At 38.2% G+C, this 16604-nt stretch overlaps 1 protein-coding gene across 2 annotated transcripts in view; it reads left to right on the top strand.

The window, feature by feature from the left end:
* Positions 1-14239, top strand: part of cenpi (centromere protein I) — a 31839-nt gene extending 17600 nt beyond the window's left edge. The window contains exons 13-21 of one of the 2 annotated variants that reach the window (XR_008386504.1): positions 316-380; positions 7867-7976; positions 8866-9001; positions 9235-9359; positions 9616-9664; positions 9892-10110; positions 12049-12090; positions 12244-13670; positions 14152-14207. Coding sequence is in view for 1 of the 2 variants with exons in the window: in XM_053630415.1 (XP_053486390.1) it covers positions 316-380; positions 7867-7976; positions 8866-9001; positions 9235-9359; positions 9616-9664; positions 9892-10110; positions 12049-12090; positions 12244-12363 (866 nt within the window). In the remaining variant the exon portion in view is untranslated. Of the gene's footprint in view, positions 1-315; positions 381-7866; positions 7977-8865; positions 9002-9234; positions 9360-9615; positions 9665-9891; positions 10111-12048; positions 12091-12243 lie in introns of both variants that reach the window. The other variant, XM_053630415.1, reaches the window with a different exon arrangement.
* Positions 14240-16604: the final 2365 nt, after the last annotated feature.

The raw sequence follows: 16604 nt of genomic DNA, 5'->3' as shown, positions 1-16604 counted from the left end.
TTTTTGGGGGGGTATATTTTTAGCTGACAGTGTCAAACTCTGTGACTAGATGATTAAAATAATTATGCAGCCTTTTAAAAAAAAAACACACCTCCAGCAAATCTGAATTTAAGAGCGTTGACTTTTAGATACCAGCTTTGGCTCTGTATATAAATATGACTGCTAGGGCATTGTTACTGCACTGGGCTGTGAACAAAGCTGGGAAGCAAAATATTTGCTGACTCCTTGGCTTTAAAATGAATTTTTAGTGCAGTTCTTGTTTACTTTGACCATTATGTAGACAGTTGGTGTGTGATTTTTCTCCAATATCCACAGACTTAAGAGTGCTTGTCTTTGAGCCACTGATTCAACTATATTTCACCTCTAATGTATTCTTTAAGGTGAGTGTCTGATCCTTGTGCTTTCTTCCTATTCATTTAGAATTTCAACTGTGGTGCTTTCTATAGAAAAATAATTATACACATGCATTCCCCTCTGAAAGTATTGGAATAGCAAGGCCAATTCTATCATTTTTGCTGTACACTGAAGTGTTTGAGATCAAAAGATGAATATGAGATGATTGATCAGAATTTCAGCTTTCCTGTTATTTATATCTAGATTTAGAATATGGCATCTTTGGTGGCAGACCACCTCATTTTTAGGTGAGCAAAAGTATAGACAGAAATCTTGTATATAAATCTTATGTGTTATTTATTTATTTATATATAAAATGAATGAATGCTTTCCAGGCTTGTACTGCTGCTTCTTTTAGTTGTTTGTTTTGGGAGGTCTCTTCCTTCAGTCTCATCTTCAGGAAGTGGAAAATATTCATTTGGGTTAAGGTCTGGTGATTGACTTCGCCAGTCTAACACCTTCCACCTTTTTCCTCTGTTGTGTTGGCAGCAGAGCATGTGAGTGAAGCAGAGTTGTGATATTCCGCTCTATGCGTGTGCGCTCCACTCAATTACATTTACATTTATTCATTTAGCAGACGCTTTTATCCAAAGCGATTTACAAATGAGAAAATACAAGTAAAGCGATATATCAAGCACAGAACAATACAAGTAGTGTATTACTCAAGGCCAAGGAAACGCTCCACTCGTACTGCTCATGTTCACTGTTAAAATGCAAAAAGTTCATGCAAATCCTGCTCTGACATGAAATTTCTCTGTAGTATACTTGTTTCTGTTTGTAATACATTGCTTGAAATTCCTCAATTATAGTAGTAGAGATAATTATATTTGTGGGTGATATTCTGTTACAGGCTATGTCTTTTTTTTTTTTTTTTTTTAATTAATTTATTTAAATTTATTAAATTGATTATCAGATGTCTAGCTAGCTGCTAGCTCCTTGGTAACCTTATATAAAAGGCATATGAGTGAGCAGTCTGAGAGAGCGGAGCAGAAATTTAAGAAAGGCGCTTTCCACACCACACTGTGTTTGGTCAGTGACTACGTTTACATGGACAGCAGTAATCTAATTATTGACCTTACTCGGAGTAAGACAATATTGTGATTGAAGTGTTTACATGAGTTGCTTTTAGACTATTCCTTTCATGTACCCGTTTTAGATGTTATAGAACACGTGTGCTGTCAATCGAACTGTCATTACGTCACCGCGCCACGCCATCCGACATTCCTCCAGAATTTCATGCATCAACATACAGTTCGTCCTTGTTATGGTACCGTATACAGTTTTGGGTGTTTTTATTAAAATTTTTTACGAACGCTCCAAGAACGGTTAATTATGTCATGCTGTACGTGCAAATAGACGACTGCTTGAAGCTGTGGGCTGTGTCCCATCCGCGTACTTACCGTCTATATAGTAGCCGAGATACATGTATCTCCTACTTCAGGCCTATAGTAGGCAAGTACGCGGTTTGGGACGCAGCCATGCTCTCTTTTTTTGCCGTAAAATGGTTGAGCACTGCCGTGTGTACGTGTCCTGTTCCAAAATGCGGTGAAAACTCTCACACGACGTTAATAATGTGATTAAGGTGTTTACATGTGTGTAATACACGTCCATAATTTGACTAAAACAGGAGTACTCCACATGTCTTAATTCGATTTGTGTTTACTTCGAGTATGACTGTAATCCGATTAAGGTAATTAAAAATTGCTGTTTACCTGGTAGTTTCTTAATCAGAGTATTGTCTTAATCAGGTTAATAGTGGATTATTGTTGTCCATGTAAACGCACTGACTGTCTTGCTGCATGCTAAAGTTCCTCAGAATTACATTGGATGCATTTCTTTGTAAACTGGTAGACAGAATCTTGCTGTAGACTTATGAATTCATTCTGCTGCTACCATCATGAGTTAAATAATCAATAAAGATTAACGAGCATGTTCCAGAAGCAGCCATTCAAAGCCCAAGCCATGACACTACCTTCAACATACTAGACCGATGAGCTCGTATGTTTAAAAAAAAAAAAAAAAAATGTATTAAAATTTATTTTTCGTTTTATTTACATGAGCAGATCCTTTCTTTCTCCACACTTTGGCCTTTCCCTCACTTTGGTCAAAGTTAATCTTGTTTCCATAACATTTGTGGTTTATGTGAACTCCTTGTTTCTTTGCGAATTCCAGTCTGGCTTTCTGATTCTTTCTGCTGATGAGCATGTTGTGGTATGACCTTTGTATTTCTGCTCTTAAAGTCTTTTTCGAATGGTGGATTGTGATACCTTCACCCATGCCCTGTGGAGGTTATTGGGAATGTCACTGACTTTTTTTGGGTTTTTCTTCACAGCTGTCAATGGTTGTCTTCAACTGCTGTTTTCCTTGGCCAACCTGTTCAATGTCTGGATGTCAGTACACCAGCAGTTTCTTTCTTTTTAAGGATATTCCAAATTGTTGTATTGACTATGCCCAGTGCTTGTGCAATGGCACCGATTGATTTTCAGTCTTTTCTCAGCATAAAAATGGATTGCTTTTCTCCCATAGACAGCTCTCTGGCCTTCGTGTTGGTTTATCCTTTTTAACAACAAATGCAGTTTTCACAGGTGAAACTAGACTGGACTTTCACTAGAAACCAAGACTAGACATTCAGAGCTATTAACTGTTTAAACAATCAGTCTGCCAGGGCACACCTGGACAACAAGAAACATGTCAATCACATGTTCCAATATTTTATTATCACTTGAAATAATGGGTGAGTTCAAGTTGTTTAACACACCTAGATGTAAGTATCAGGAAATAAAAGCTGAATTTCTGATCTATTGTCTCATATTCATCTTTTGAGCTCAAAAACAAAAGAATGGGCCCTGCCGTTCTAGTACTTTCGAAGGGTACTGTACATCTTTTTATGTAAAGAAAATATTTGTGCCAAGACTTGTACACTGTATGGCCAAAGGTTTGTGGACACCTGACCATCACATTCATATGTGCCTTTTGAACATCCCATTGCATATTTAGTCCAACTTGCTATCTTCTGGGAAGGCTTTCCACTTGATTTTGGAGTGTGGCTGTGGGGATTTGCTCATTCGGCCACAAGAACATTAATGAGGTTCGGCACTGATGTCAGGCAAGAAGGGCTGGGGTGCAGTCAGCGTTTCAGTTCATCTCAAAGGTATTCTATGTGATTGAGGTCAGGGCTTTTTTGTAGGCCAATTCAGTTCTCCCACACCAACCTTTGCAAACCATGTCTTAATATGGACCTTGCTTTGTACAGAGGGGTATTGTCATGGTGGAACGTATTTTGGCCTCTTCAATGAAGGGAAATGTTAATGCTGTAGCATACAAAGACATCCTATAAAATTGTGTGCTTCCAGCTTTGTGCCAACAGTTTGGGGAAAGCCCATATATGGGTGTGATGGCAGGTGTCTACAAACTTTGGCCATAGTGTGTGTGTGTGTGTGTGTGTGTGTGTGTGTATATATATATATATATATATATATATATATATATATATATATATATATATATATATTAGTGTGAGGGGGAAAAAAGTATTTGATCCCCTGCTGATTTTGTGTGTTTGCCCACTGACAAAGAAATGATCATTCTATAATTTTAATGGTAGATTTATTTGAACAGTGAGAGACAGAATAACAACAAAAAAAATCCAGAAAAATGCATGTCAAAAATATACATTGATTTGCATTTTAATGAGGGAAATATGTATTTGACCCCTCTGCAAAACATGACTTAGTACTTGGTGGCAAAACCCTTATTGGCAATCACAGAGGTCAGACGTTTCTTGTAGTTGGCCACCAGGTTTGCACACATCTCAGGAGGGATTTTGTCCCACTCCTCTTTGCAGATCTTCTCCAAGTCTTTAAGGTTTCGAGGCTGACGTTTGGCAACTCGAACCTTCAGCTCCCTTCACAGATTTTCTATGGGATTAAGGTCTGGAGACTGGCTAGGCCACTCCAGGACCTTAATGCGCTTCTTCTTGAGCCACTCCTTTGTTGCCTTGCCCGTGTGTTTTGGGTCATTGTCATACTGGAATACCCATCCACGACCCATTTTCAATGCCCTGACTGAAGGAAGGAGGTTCTCACCCAAGATTTGACGGTACATGGCCCCGTCCGTCGTCCCTTTGATGCGGTGAAGTTGTCCTGTCCCCTTAGCAGAAAAACACCCCCAAAGCATAATGTTTCCACCTCCATGTTTGACGGTGGGGATGGTGTTCTTGGGGTCATAGGCAGCATTCCTCCTCCTCCAAACACGGCGAGTTGAGTTGATGCCAAAGAGCTCCATTTTGGTCTCATCTGACCACAACACTTTCACCCAGTTGTCCTCTGAATCATTCAGATGTTCATTGGCAAACTTCAGACGGGCATGTATATGTGCTTTCTTGAGCAGGGGGACCTTGCGGGCGCTGCAGGATTTCAGTCCTTCACGGCGTAGTGTGTTACCAATTGTTTTCTTGGTGACTATGGGCCCAGCTGCCTTGAGATCATTAACGAGATCCTCCCGTGTAGTTCTGGGCTGATTCCTCACTGTTCTCATGATCATTGCAACTCCACGAGGTGAGATCTTGCATGGAGCCCCAGGCCGAGGAAGATTGACAGATCTTTTGTGTTTCTTCCATTTGCGAATAATCGCACCAACTGTTGTCACCTTCTCACCAAGCTGCTTTGCAATGGTCTTGTAGCCCATTCCAGACTTGTGTAGGTCTACGATCTTGTCCCTGATATCCTTGGAGAGCTCTTTGGTCTTGGCCATAGTGGAGAGTTTGGAATCTGATTGATTGATTGCTTCTGTGGACAGGTGTCTTTTATACAGGTAACAAGCTGAGATTAGGATAATAGATGTATAGATATGTATAAAAGACACCTGGGAGCCAGAAATCCTTCTGATTGAGAGGGGGTCAAATACTTATTTTCCTCATTAAAATACAAATCAATTTATAACATTTTTGACATGCGTTTTTCTGGATTTACTTGTTGTTATTCTGTCTCTCACTGTTCAAATAAATCTACCATTAAAATTATAGAATGATCATTTCTTTGTCAGTGGGCAAACGTACAAAATCAGCAGGGGATCAAATACTTTTTTCCCCTCTGTGTGTGTGTGTGTATATATATATATATATATATATATATATATATATATATATATATATATATATATATATATATATATATATATATACACACACACACATAAAATCTCATATGCATGCCACTGTATTTTAAGTAATATCGTGAATATGGTATTACCGTAATTATGTTGTATGTGTGGCAGTTAATACTATTTTCTGTAAAGCGACACATCTCGCTGCTTTTGCAGAATACCGAAAGGTTAGTAACACTTCATTTAAAATAAATTATTTACTTTAATCTTTTAAATATTTTCTGTTTGCTACCATTACGCTAACCGCTGTGTGTAGATATTAAAATCAGGGTTTGTACAAGGTGCTTGAAGTGTTGGAATTTGGCTTTTTGAAATTTAAGTACTGAAAAACCTTGAAAATAGCTATTTTTAGCCATGTTATATCTAGTGTTGCTTTGAAAGTGCTTGTATTATAAAAAGTCAATAAAAACGAAATCGCTAAATAACTTTTAAAGTGTTTATTTTTGATAGAACACATACTATCCTTTCGCTTAAAATATGGCTCCCTGCTGCAGCCCCTGCCCCTCCTCCTGCTACTCACTCACTCATTTTGACAGAGACAGCTCTGTCCACTTTTCAGACTCCTCTAGTAACTTTTTTTTTTTTTTCCTAAAAAAAAAAAAAAAAAGCACCTAATGACAATTTTGGGCAAACCTTAGCTATTTTCCATAGAAGAGACTGGTCAGTACTGACCGGCGAGAGCGAGGTCTTGCTTTCCCGCTGCAGTTACACGTCCCTCTGCAGCTACTCTGTTCAGTGAGTGGCAGAGGAGCGGCACATTCATTCTCTTCCATCTTTCTCTCTGAGTGATCATTTTGCACATAGCCGAAATCACAGCACAGCTGTTGTCTTTAACTTGTGTACGGTGGTTTTGCAGCAGCTTGTACATGGCTTGGAAGTGACTGCTGGTTAACATGTAGTCTTAATGGGCCGTGTTTCACTCACTATTACATACTCATTCCATTGTCTGACAACAGAAATGGAAAAATATGTAAATGAGAACAGCTGTATTAAACAGCATGTAAGCACAGCGTAGGAGAAAAACAAATGTAAAAGACTAACACTAGGCAAAATGCAAGAGCCCAATATGAGGCAATGTTAGCGCCTTGACATCTTCTAGCGACATTTGGCAACTTGCCAGTGAAAGTTGTTTGCAACTTTGCTCCTGTCACTCACCTTGGCGTTCTGATTAAGACGAAGCGATGCCTGGGAAATGGAAATTTATATACGTTTGTGCCCAAAAGTTTGCATACCCCTTGCAGAATCTGCTAAATCTTAATACTGTTAACAAAATAAGAGAGATCATAAAAATCCCATGTTTTTTTTTTATTTAGTTCTGTCCTGAATAAGCTATTTCACATAACAGATGTTTACATATAGTCCACAAGACCAGATAATAGCTGAATTTATCAAAATTACTCCATTCAAAAGTTTACATACCCTTGATTCTTAATACTGTGTCTAGTTACCTGGATGATCCACGTTTTTATGTTTTGTGATAGTTGTTCATGAGTCCCTTGTTTGTCCTGAGTGGTTAAACTGCCCACTGTTCCTCAGAGAAATCCTCCAGGTCCTGCACACTCCTTGTTTTTCCAGCATATTCTGCATATTTAACCCATTTCCTACAGCGGCTATATGATGATGATCCATCTTTTCACACTGTGGACAACTGAGGGACTCGTATACAACTATTACATAAGGTGCACACATTCACTGATGCTCCAGAAGGCAACACGATACATTAAAAGCCAGGAGGAGGTAAACTTTTGAACAGGATGATCAGTGTAAATTGTTAGTTACATGTCTCCCAGAAGACAAAATACTATCTTATTTAGCATTTGAAGGGCAGTACTAAATGAAAAAAAAATCTTTAAACAAAATAACAACAATTTACACTGATCATCCTGTTCAAAAGTTTACCTTAATGTATCCTTTTTGGAAATTAACACAAAATTTGTAACGTTGGCTCGCTTACTATCAAACACAGCTAATCTTGGTATTTAAACACCGTGGTTAGCATAACATTAGTTCGCTTACTAGCAAACAGGTAATCGCTAAAGATTAAGCTAAAGAATTTAGGCTAAATGAAGTCACTAACCTTTGTGTATTCTGCACAAGCAGTTGGATGTGTCGCTTTAGTGAAAATATTATTAACTGCCGCACATACAACATTACTATGGTACACAGTATATAGTGATGTAAATCATCTAGTTTGAGAGTGCGACATATTTATTAACATTATATTGTATGCATGGCATTATGTTTGTAGTGCTAAGATTTTAATTCTTCACCAGTTGTAACTGTGTTCCTTGCTTCATGTCCTCCCCACAGTGCAGCATCATTGAGTGTCTGAACAGTATGCTGCATAAATGGCTTACTTGGCAGTCTGTTAACCCTTTAGACGAGTGCATAGACCTCAGTGTCAACACCAACAACACAGTGTGAGCATCGCTGACATTATTTTCATGAATTCAATGATACTATATTCAAAAGAATACTGATTATAAGACCTGTGACTCTGTGCTAATTGTGATCTGGTAGTGACATCCTCATAGATGTGTCTGCTGACTTAAATGTCAACATCATTTATGGTATACTCAGGGTGTGCATGTTTATAAAATGTCATCGGATGGGAAAATGCATCAAATCTAGTCCTATACTGATCAAGTGTTTAAGCTAATATTGGTCTGATATTATGTTCAGTATCAAATTGCAACATGTCTCTTGTTTGTTCCTATGCAACTATTCACTTCAGCTCACTGTGATGCTTCTACCTCAGAATTAATTAGAAGGAGATCCAGAACCATGTGGGTAATTTTTTGTTGCTGAACTTAGACTCCTGAGAAGAAAAAGAATGCTTCACATGGGTTATATAGGTTGCATTGTTACCCAGAAATACTACTTGTAAATGATCTCTGTCCTCTTCAAATGTTATCCATTTAAAGTTGTTCTGAAAAATTTAATACTTATTTATGGAAACGGTTTGTCTTGACTGTTTTTAACCTGAAAAGGAAGAAAAAAGGCAGGCAGTACAAGGTCAAGACTTGTTTGAATTTGCTGTATGTTGAAAGTGCTTTGTGGAATCAGGTGTAATGGGGGTGGATATGCCAGTATATTGGCTTGCACTGCCTGCTGATTTGGTTGTATTTGTTATTAAATTACTGAGATATACTGATTAAAGACTAATTAAGAACAGGAATAAAGTGCATTTAAATGCTTTAATAGGCCACAAATCAATGTGATATCTCTATTATTTCAGACCAACTTTGGGTCTGCTAGTATTGAATCTATGTATGCTGCGGGCAGTAAAATATTATTCATTTTCTGCAGAACTATGACCCTATCTGGGTTTATAGATGCAGTCACTGAGCTTGTGAGCTTTGTGGGACGCCTTGCTACTGAGGGACTGCGTCTGGAGAACTGCCACATCCTACTCCTCAACCATACACTCAACTTCTATGAGACGGTAATGCAGTCTTGTTGTCTGGTTTTTATGAACTTGGATACATTTTGCAGTCTGATATCTGAAAAGAAAAACCATGTAATTTGAGAGTTAGCTAGTAATGTCAGTTGAATTGTTTCAAATTCTATTTACTGTCCTGTACAAATGTACAGTTCTGATTTGTCATTTTATTAAGACATACAATGCAAAATAAAGCTGTGTTTTTTTTTTTTGTTTTTTTTATGGTCTTGTTTTAGGTGTGTGATATGTTGGTGAAGTACGCCTTGCCTGTAGTTATCATGCCCCCAGCTGGTGTGTTTTATCCGGCTCTCCTTGCCACCGACTCACTCACTGTGGATCGATTGGGTTATATCATGTACAGGTAAGCTGTGATTATATGTTGGGCAGCAAAAATTAATTGGAATTAGTTGAACTGAATGTTAATGGCATTTAAAAACAATCGTGCTCCATGGTCCAAAACTGGATATAATTTTGTGGTAGGATGCAAACCACTAAAGAAAGTATTGGGGATGTTGTGCACACACACACACAACAGGAAATTATGTCAATGAAAAATACTGGGTTGCAAATGGGCCTTAAAATGTTACTCTTCTAAACATCATTACTCTCTTCCTCAGATACCGGACAAATCTGGCTTTGGCAAAAAAACAGGAGCAGAAAAATGAGGTAATTAAAATAAGTGTATGGCCAACAATAGTTGTTAGTTTTGTATTTTGTAGTTTCACTGAAATATTTAAGCTAAAGATGTGTAGCTCATTCATTTGGCATTTATGCATGCCTCTTGTACAGTCAGCTAAATAACCAGTCACTGCCAACATATCCCACATATGCCAAATAGTACAGTTTCACAGTGCCTGCTGACGAGAAATGTATTTAATCTTGTTGAATTGCAGAACACCTTTCACATAAGTAGGACAACGTACCAAGATTTCAATAAGCAACTTGTGGCCATGGTGAACTGTCTGTGGAACTCCAAACCATTCTTGCCTGGCACAACCAGTGAAATTGATGCGCACCTGCTTATCCGGAGTAAGGTACCTGAATACTGGAGCCACTTTGATCTTGTTCACCATCCAGCCTTCTTCAAGTATGCCATTGAGTTTCACCAGAAGGTGAGTATGTGATATTGACATTTGAGGAGGAAAAAAAAAAGTATTCATACTTTTTCTAAAGACAGGTAGCATGATTTGACTGCAGATTGAGTATTTAATGGTACAGGTTTTAACTGTTCTTTGAGTATTTAACTTTACATTGAATAAACTAGTGATTTCAAGTAGTTAGTGTGTGAGTCCCAGGAAGTGATCAACAAATGCTGCAGCTTAAATAAAATGGGATATAATTCATGGTACAAATAACTGTTCTGCATTAGTGAATGTTCCCTGATACTTGTTCACTGCACTATAAAACAGCTATCATCCAAAGTTAGAAAAGATAAAAACATTTTTATACTCCAGATACTCAGATGTGGAAGGAGACTATCCTTTACTCTGATAATGAGCCATATGACTAATTGTGTAGACAACAGGCGGACAGAACCATATGTGAACAGAATACTGAGCGTTTATACTTTTGTGTAAGTATACATAATGTGTCAATCTTAGTTAATTAAAAGTGGCAGTATCCAGCTGAAAATGTACTCAAGTGAAAGTAAAAAGAGTTGCTTTTTTACAATGGACTGAAGTAGTAAAAGGTAAAATTTAAATGTTTTTAACAGATGTAATTAAGTTAATGTTTATGTGAAATATTACATTTCTTACTTTTTACACCACTATTTATTACTAATAGTTTGGCAGTTCTGCCTGAAAACATAATTCAGTCTCTATAAATTTGCAGTATTTACTATTAGCTCGAATTTCACTTTTTGCAAAACAAACCCACAAAAAAGGCTCACTTGGTTAAATAAAAAATGAATTTTTAAATTGGGTGGAGTTCATGCCTTCCAGGGAGGCAAAGGAGACAACTCACTCAATTTTTATGAATCCTTGTTTACTCCAGCACATTGAAACAGTTTACTGAGGTAGGGCCAGTGGTGCTCATCAAGTTTTCAGTAGTATTCAATAAAAGTATAAATATACCAAAATAGTACTTGTGTACCGTAATGAAGTACACTATATGGCCTTCCTAAAACTTTGCCACCAAGTTGGAAGCACACACTTGTATAGAATGTTTTTGTATGCTGTAACTACAATTTCCTTTCACTGGAACTAAGAGACCCAAACCTGTTCCATTATGACAGTGCACCTGTGCACAAATCAAGCTCCATGAAGACATTATTAGCCAAGGTTGTAGTGGAAGAATTCCAATGGCCTGCACAGAGCCCTAGCCTCAATCCCACTAAACACCTTTTGTGATGAATTGGAACGTTGACTGCACCCCAGGCCTCCTCACCCAACAGTGCTTGACCTCACTAATGCTCTTGTGGCTGAATGAGCAAATCTTCACAGCCATGCTCCAAGAAATAGTGGAAAGCCTTCCCAGAAGAGTGGTGGTTATTATAACAGCAAATGTGGGACTAAATCTGGAATGGCATGTTCAAAAAGCACACATTGGGTGTGATTGTCCACAAACTTTAGACCAAATTGTGTACATTACTCAAGTATTTAGGGCAGTGGTGGCTTGGTGGTTAAGGCGCTCTGGGTTACTGATCGACGGTCGGGGGTTCAAGCCCCAGCACTGCCAAGCTGCCACTGTAGGGCAGCAAGGCCCTTAACCCTCTCTGCTCTAGGTGTGCTGTATCATGGCTGACCCTGCACTCTGACCCCAGCTCCCTGGCATGCTGGCGTATGTGAAGAAAAGAATTTCGCAGTGCTCTAATGTATATATGACCAGTAAAGACTCGTTATCGTTATTTTCCACCCCTGGTCAAGAAAAGTGTGTTAATATGGGCTTGCATTTAATATTTATAGGAGCTAAAATAAGCTGGACTTTTTAAGAATATAATATTTAATAAGGTCCTTTGGTCTAAAAATCCTTCACCAACTAATCTGTTCTAATTAGAACAGGAAAGTAGAATTATGAATATTCATGGTTTTCCTTTTTTCCCCCCTCAGTGCTGGCCAGAGAGGATGTGTATGGACCTGGCCTCCATAAAGGTACTGTCATTTTCATTTTTATTAATGTCACTGGTACTGGTTTGTTTGTTTGTTTGTTTGTTTGTTTGTTTGTTTATTTATTTATTTATTGCTGACATGTCATGTGTGCCTGTGTGTGCACATAATTGAGTAACTTGTATGTGTTATCTTGAGGTTGGAAGATACAGGAGCTGGTATATGGAGTTTCTTTTCTGCCAGGGCTTTGACGGCCTAAATGACTTCATCCAGGTCAACACAGGACAGAGCAGCTCCTCCGGCTCTAGTTCCCTGTGAGTTGGATGGTCAATGGCTTGAGGATTATGTCTTGCATGGGAAACTGCACAGAGACGACGATTCTTTGTTTGAAAGGTCATGTACATAGTTTATGGACGTGTGGAGGATACCACAATGGAACTGTATATAAACTTGTATATTATTTTTGTTGTGTGTGAGAAGAGCGTTTGTAACTATATGCTTTTGTTTTTTGTCCTTTTTGCAATCTGTAGCTTATGATTATTTTTATTTCTGCTGTCTCACTTCCATCGCACATGTATTTTTTTAAATGTAATCTCTGAAAGATTGCAGTGCCTAATGAAGCCTGTCTTTCATTTGACCATATGATGCTCTAATTGTATGCTGTTTAACTGGTGCATTTTCATACAAACTCTTGTTTGAACAATGAATTATGATTAAGTTTTGAACTTTCATTTATAAATTTTTTTTTTCTTCCAATTTGACTATATTTTCCTCTGGAAAAAGTAATACCGTTTCTTTAGAATGCTATTGATAAAGCCATGATATAATTGCAAGTCCCAGAAGTGAATGAACAGTAAAATGGTAATTTTGTAGTTGGAAATGCACTCTACAGGAATGGATATTGCTGTGTTCATTTGTCCTCAACTTGTAATTGCACACCATTTCCATCCGTTCAACTACAGTCTTCCATAAATTTATTAAAACTTATAGTCTAATGGAAATTCCAGTCGATCAACAACCAAGTTATTCATGAGGCACATCTAGTTGCAGCTATTAAAATGTCATGTATGATCTCTAATGGATTGTAATTGGCAATCTGGACATGATATAAGAGCTTCAGTAAACAATATAAGATTGTAAATGAGCAGGCTTTGTCAACCGAAAGTCTTTTCATTCTTTTTCTTTTATATATAGTTATATATTATATTAAGTAACGTGCTTTGCCTAATTTAAGTAGTTTTTATTATTTTATTTATTCATTCATTTTATTTATGGTGCCCTATAACTGATCTGCTTGCAAGTATTTATGATTTATTTTCTATCAGCACTGTGTAATGAACTCCGGAAATCCACAGCTATATTTCCCCCGTCAGTGTTGAGAGGTTGGTGCGCGCGCCTCTCGGTTGTAACAGTCCGGTATTCAGCTCGGTTCAGTTCAGTGGAGAAACATGTAATCAGCTGTTCATGCTCATTTTACTGAACAGCAAGTCCTCAGCGCTAATGCCGGTGTGGAAATTATGATAATGGTTTCCAGTCTTCAGCTTTCAGCCGGTCGTGGAGGTCATCTCTAGCGCAGGATAATAAGGCGGACATCTCTTGGACATTTACTCGCCTTGGTGGAGGAGGTAAGACTTCATATTAGTAAGTGTATTTAACTACACCGCGACGTGTTAAATCAACGAGCCTGTACGGATGTTCTCTCGTTATCCGGGGCGCTGAAGGAGACGGGAGATGGACGACAGTCAGGGCTCGGTGTGTTTGTATTAAACATCCTCCCGCCGGAAACCGACATGATCGCTTGTGCGAGGATTATCATGATCTTCCACCGAGTCTCACTTTATAATCCCGGTAATGTGCTCGAACAGCTACATGCACATGTCCTCTGATGTACATGTATGTGGGAAATGTAGTGTGAATTGGACTGTTTGTGTCCAGACACTGGATCAGCTCGGCTCTGTGCGGGTATAAACGCTGCTGCAGATTCAGATTTATAAACGTCCACGACTTTTGGAGATGGTCCGGGTGATTTATTATGTAAATTAAAAATCATATCGCAGATGTATGTGTTGTGAATCCCTTCACAACAGGTTCTCTTTTTTTTTGAAGGTTATCGCAGCTGATCAGGACCCAAATTAGCTTCTTCAGCATCCTTTTCCATCAGAATGGCAGTATTTCCTCCAAGACTCCGCTGGTGTTCTTGACCTCCTTCATCAGCATGGTAGATGTCGGTTCCTGTAGCCGCTCAGACCGACACTGGACCGGAACGACTGCATTACTTCACACACACACATCGTAGGAATTCTAAGATAGGAGTGCGATTTCATTAAGATTACATACGAATAATGCTGTAGACCCACAACCTCAGCAGTAACTCCTCTTAATTGGCTTGTGTGAATTTTCGCGTAGGCTCCGGCTCCTCGTTGTGATTCTGTAAGCCTCCTTTAGCGTCATTAATATTCAGGCTCAGTGAGTAGGCTAATACACGCGTTTATCGTTTGTCACAGCACCTCTTTCCCCGCAGTCACTATTCTGATTAGCCTTGTCTGAATAATTTCCCTCTGATGGCGTAAAACGGAGTCTCCCTATAATTTAGTTGGCGTACAACTGATAGTGTTCTCTAATCGCCATGACAACGCTTTCATACTTTCTGCTAGCTGTTGTGACAGGAATGTTTTGAATTGAAGGGTTGGCTTTTAGTCTTTACCATTTTGCCTAGCTATCAAATGTGTGATGGCTCAGTTTCTTGCATGCAATTCTTGAGAGAGTATATTTGCCTACTTTCACTCTGCAACTGGCAACTGAAGTTGGCTTGACGTTAGACGTCTGATATGCGCAAATATCAAAGGGAGCGTCTCTTAAGTTACATACGACATTGGGATACACGTTTCTAACTGCAACAGCATTTGTAGAGAATGACTTCGTCACAAAACCAACTGTAGTGTTCATGTAGGTGTCGGGTATGATGCACACCTGTTTATTTGATTAAATATCAAAAATCTATCAAATCGTGTACAAATTGTCATGTATTTCACTATCAAATGGGCTAACACAAAATATATCATACTTTAAAGCTCAATAGCATTTGAAGAAAATGAGAACTACTTTTTTTTTTTTTTTTTTGATGTGTTGTGGCCATCACATTCAAAATTACCTTATTTATTTATTTACATTTGATACGTTTTCTGTGTTCTATTGTGAGTATGGGTTTGTGAGATTTGCAAATCATTGCATTCTGTTTTTATTTTCATTTCACACAGCGTCCCAACTTTCTTGGAATTGGGGTTGTAGAACTTTTATTATATTGCAAGTGTATGCAAATACAAATTAACCTGTTTTGTTATTGAATCACATTTTATTGCGCAATCCAATTCGAGTTGACATTTCAATTATTTGACGCCTCTCCTCTACAGTTATATAGGCCGAGGGAGAGAGAGAACAGAGTAGAGTTATATTTGGCAACGTCATAACAAACTTCATGCTTTATTACTGCTTTTAATCTGTATATGAATGACAACGAACCCATTTCTGTACACAGCTCTAAAATAAAAAGAAAATCTCCATCAGCAGGGTTTATAATATTTACTACATTAAGAAGTACATTTCACATTTTACATGAAATTCAAGACTCACCAAATGCTCATGTTTAGGGCTGGGCGATATGACTACAATCGTATTTCATGATAACAATACGTCTTCTCATGTAGGTCTATCAGTAGTATTCAAGTGAGAAATACTACGGAAATTGAATAAAGCAATTGGATGTAAAATAAAATAGACTTCACTGTATGACATCAGTAAATTTAATAAGAATCACTAAGTTATTCAGTCAAATGAGTGCGTGAGTGATTTTCTCTTTGTCTTTAGTTGTTTGATTAACATTAATGATACAGACAGCAGCAGGTTTTATTAGAATGCTGTCAGTTTAAGACCCAATGCACAGATCTAATATACTGACACACATTCAATTTCTTTCCCAACTGTTTACATTCACTTAAGACATAACCGACTGTGTTTGCATGAATACTCGGACAGACCTGCATTTTCACATGATGTGTGTGTATTTATTTGACCGTCCAAGCATAATAAGCTGCTCAAGAGAACTCAATTCAGTACTTGCACGATGAGGCCACTTTCTGTGAGCGGGTTTCAAGTGTGTGCGCAGAGAAAGTCCCCTGGTCAGGCAGGAAGAAATTAATTAATTTCATGTTATCTTAATTTTATACTGACATCCCACTCTGCAACAATTCATTTCAGGGAGGTAGCTCCAACATCCTTGCAGCCCCATCTCACCCATATTATGCGCACGCACGCACACACACACACACACACATTTTTAAGTATTTTGTTGGCAGTCTCATTGCTACTAGCTGAATGTTACATTAAAATATGTACTTAAAATGTAATATTATCTATTATATTCAACTCATTTAGTCATTTGTTTATTATTTAGCAAGTCTACAGCGAGTTTGGGCTCATCACGTAGAACAGAGGTTCCCAAACTTTTCCAGGGCAAGGCCCCCCAAATGGCATTAACATTTGACCGAGGCCCCCCTTTTGCA

This window comes from Ictalurus furcatus, chromosome 8 (genome assembly GCF_023375685.1).
Source record: "Ictalurus furcatus strain D&B chromosome 8, Billie_1.0, whole genome shotgun sequence".
NCBI classification, from domain to species: domain Eukaryota; kingdom Metazoa; phylum Chordata; class Actinopteri; order Siluriformes; family Ictaluridae; genus Ictalurus; species Ictalurus furcatus.
Note: the sequence above shows the minus strand (reverse complement) of the source record. Positions and strands in the feature narration are given on the sequence as shown.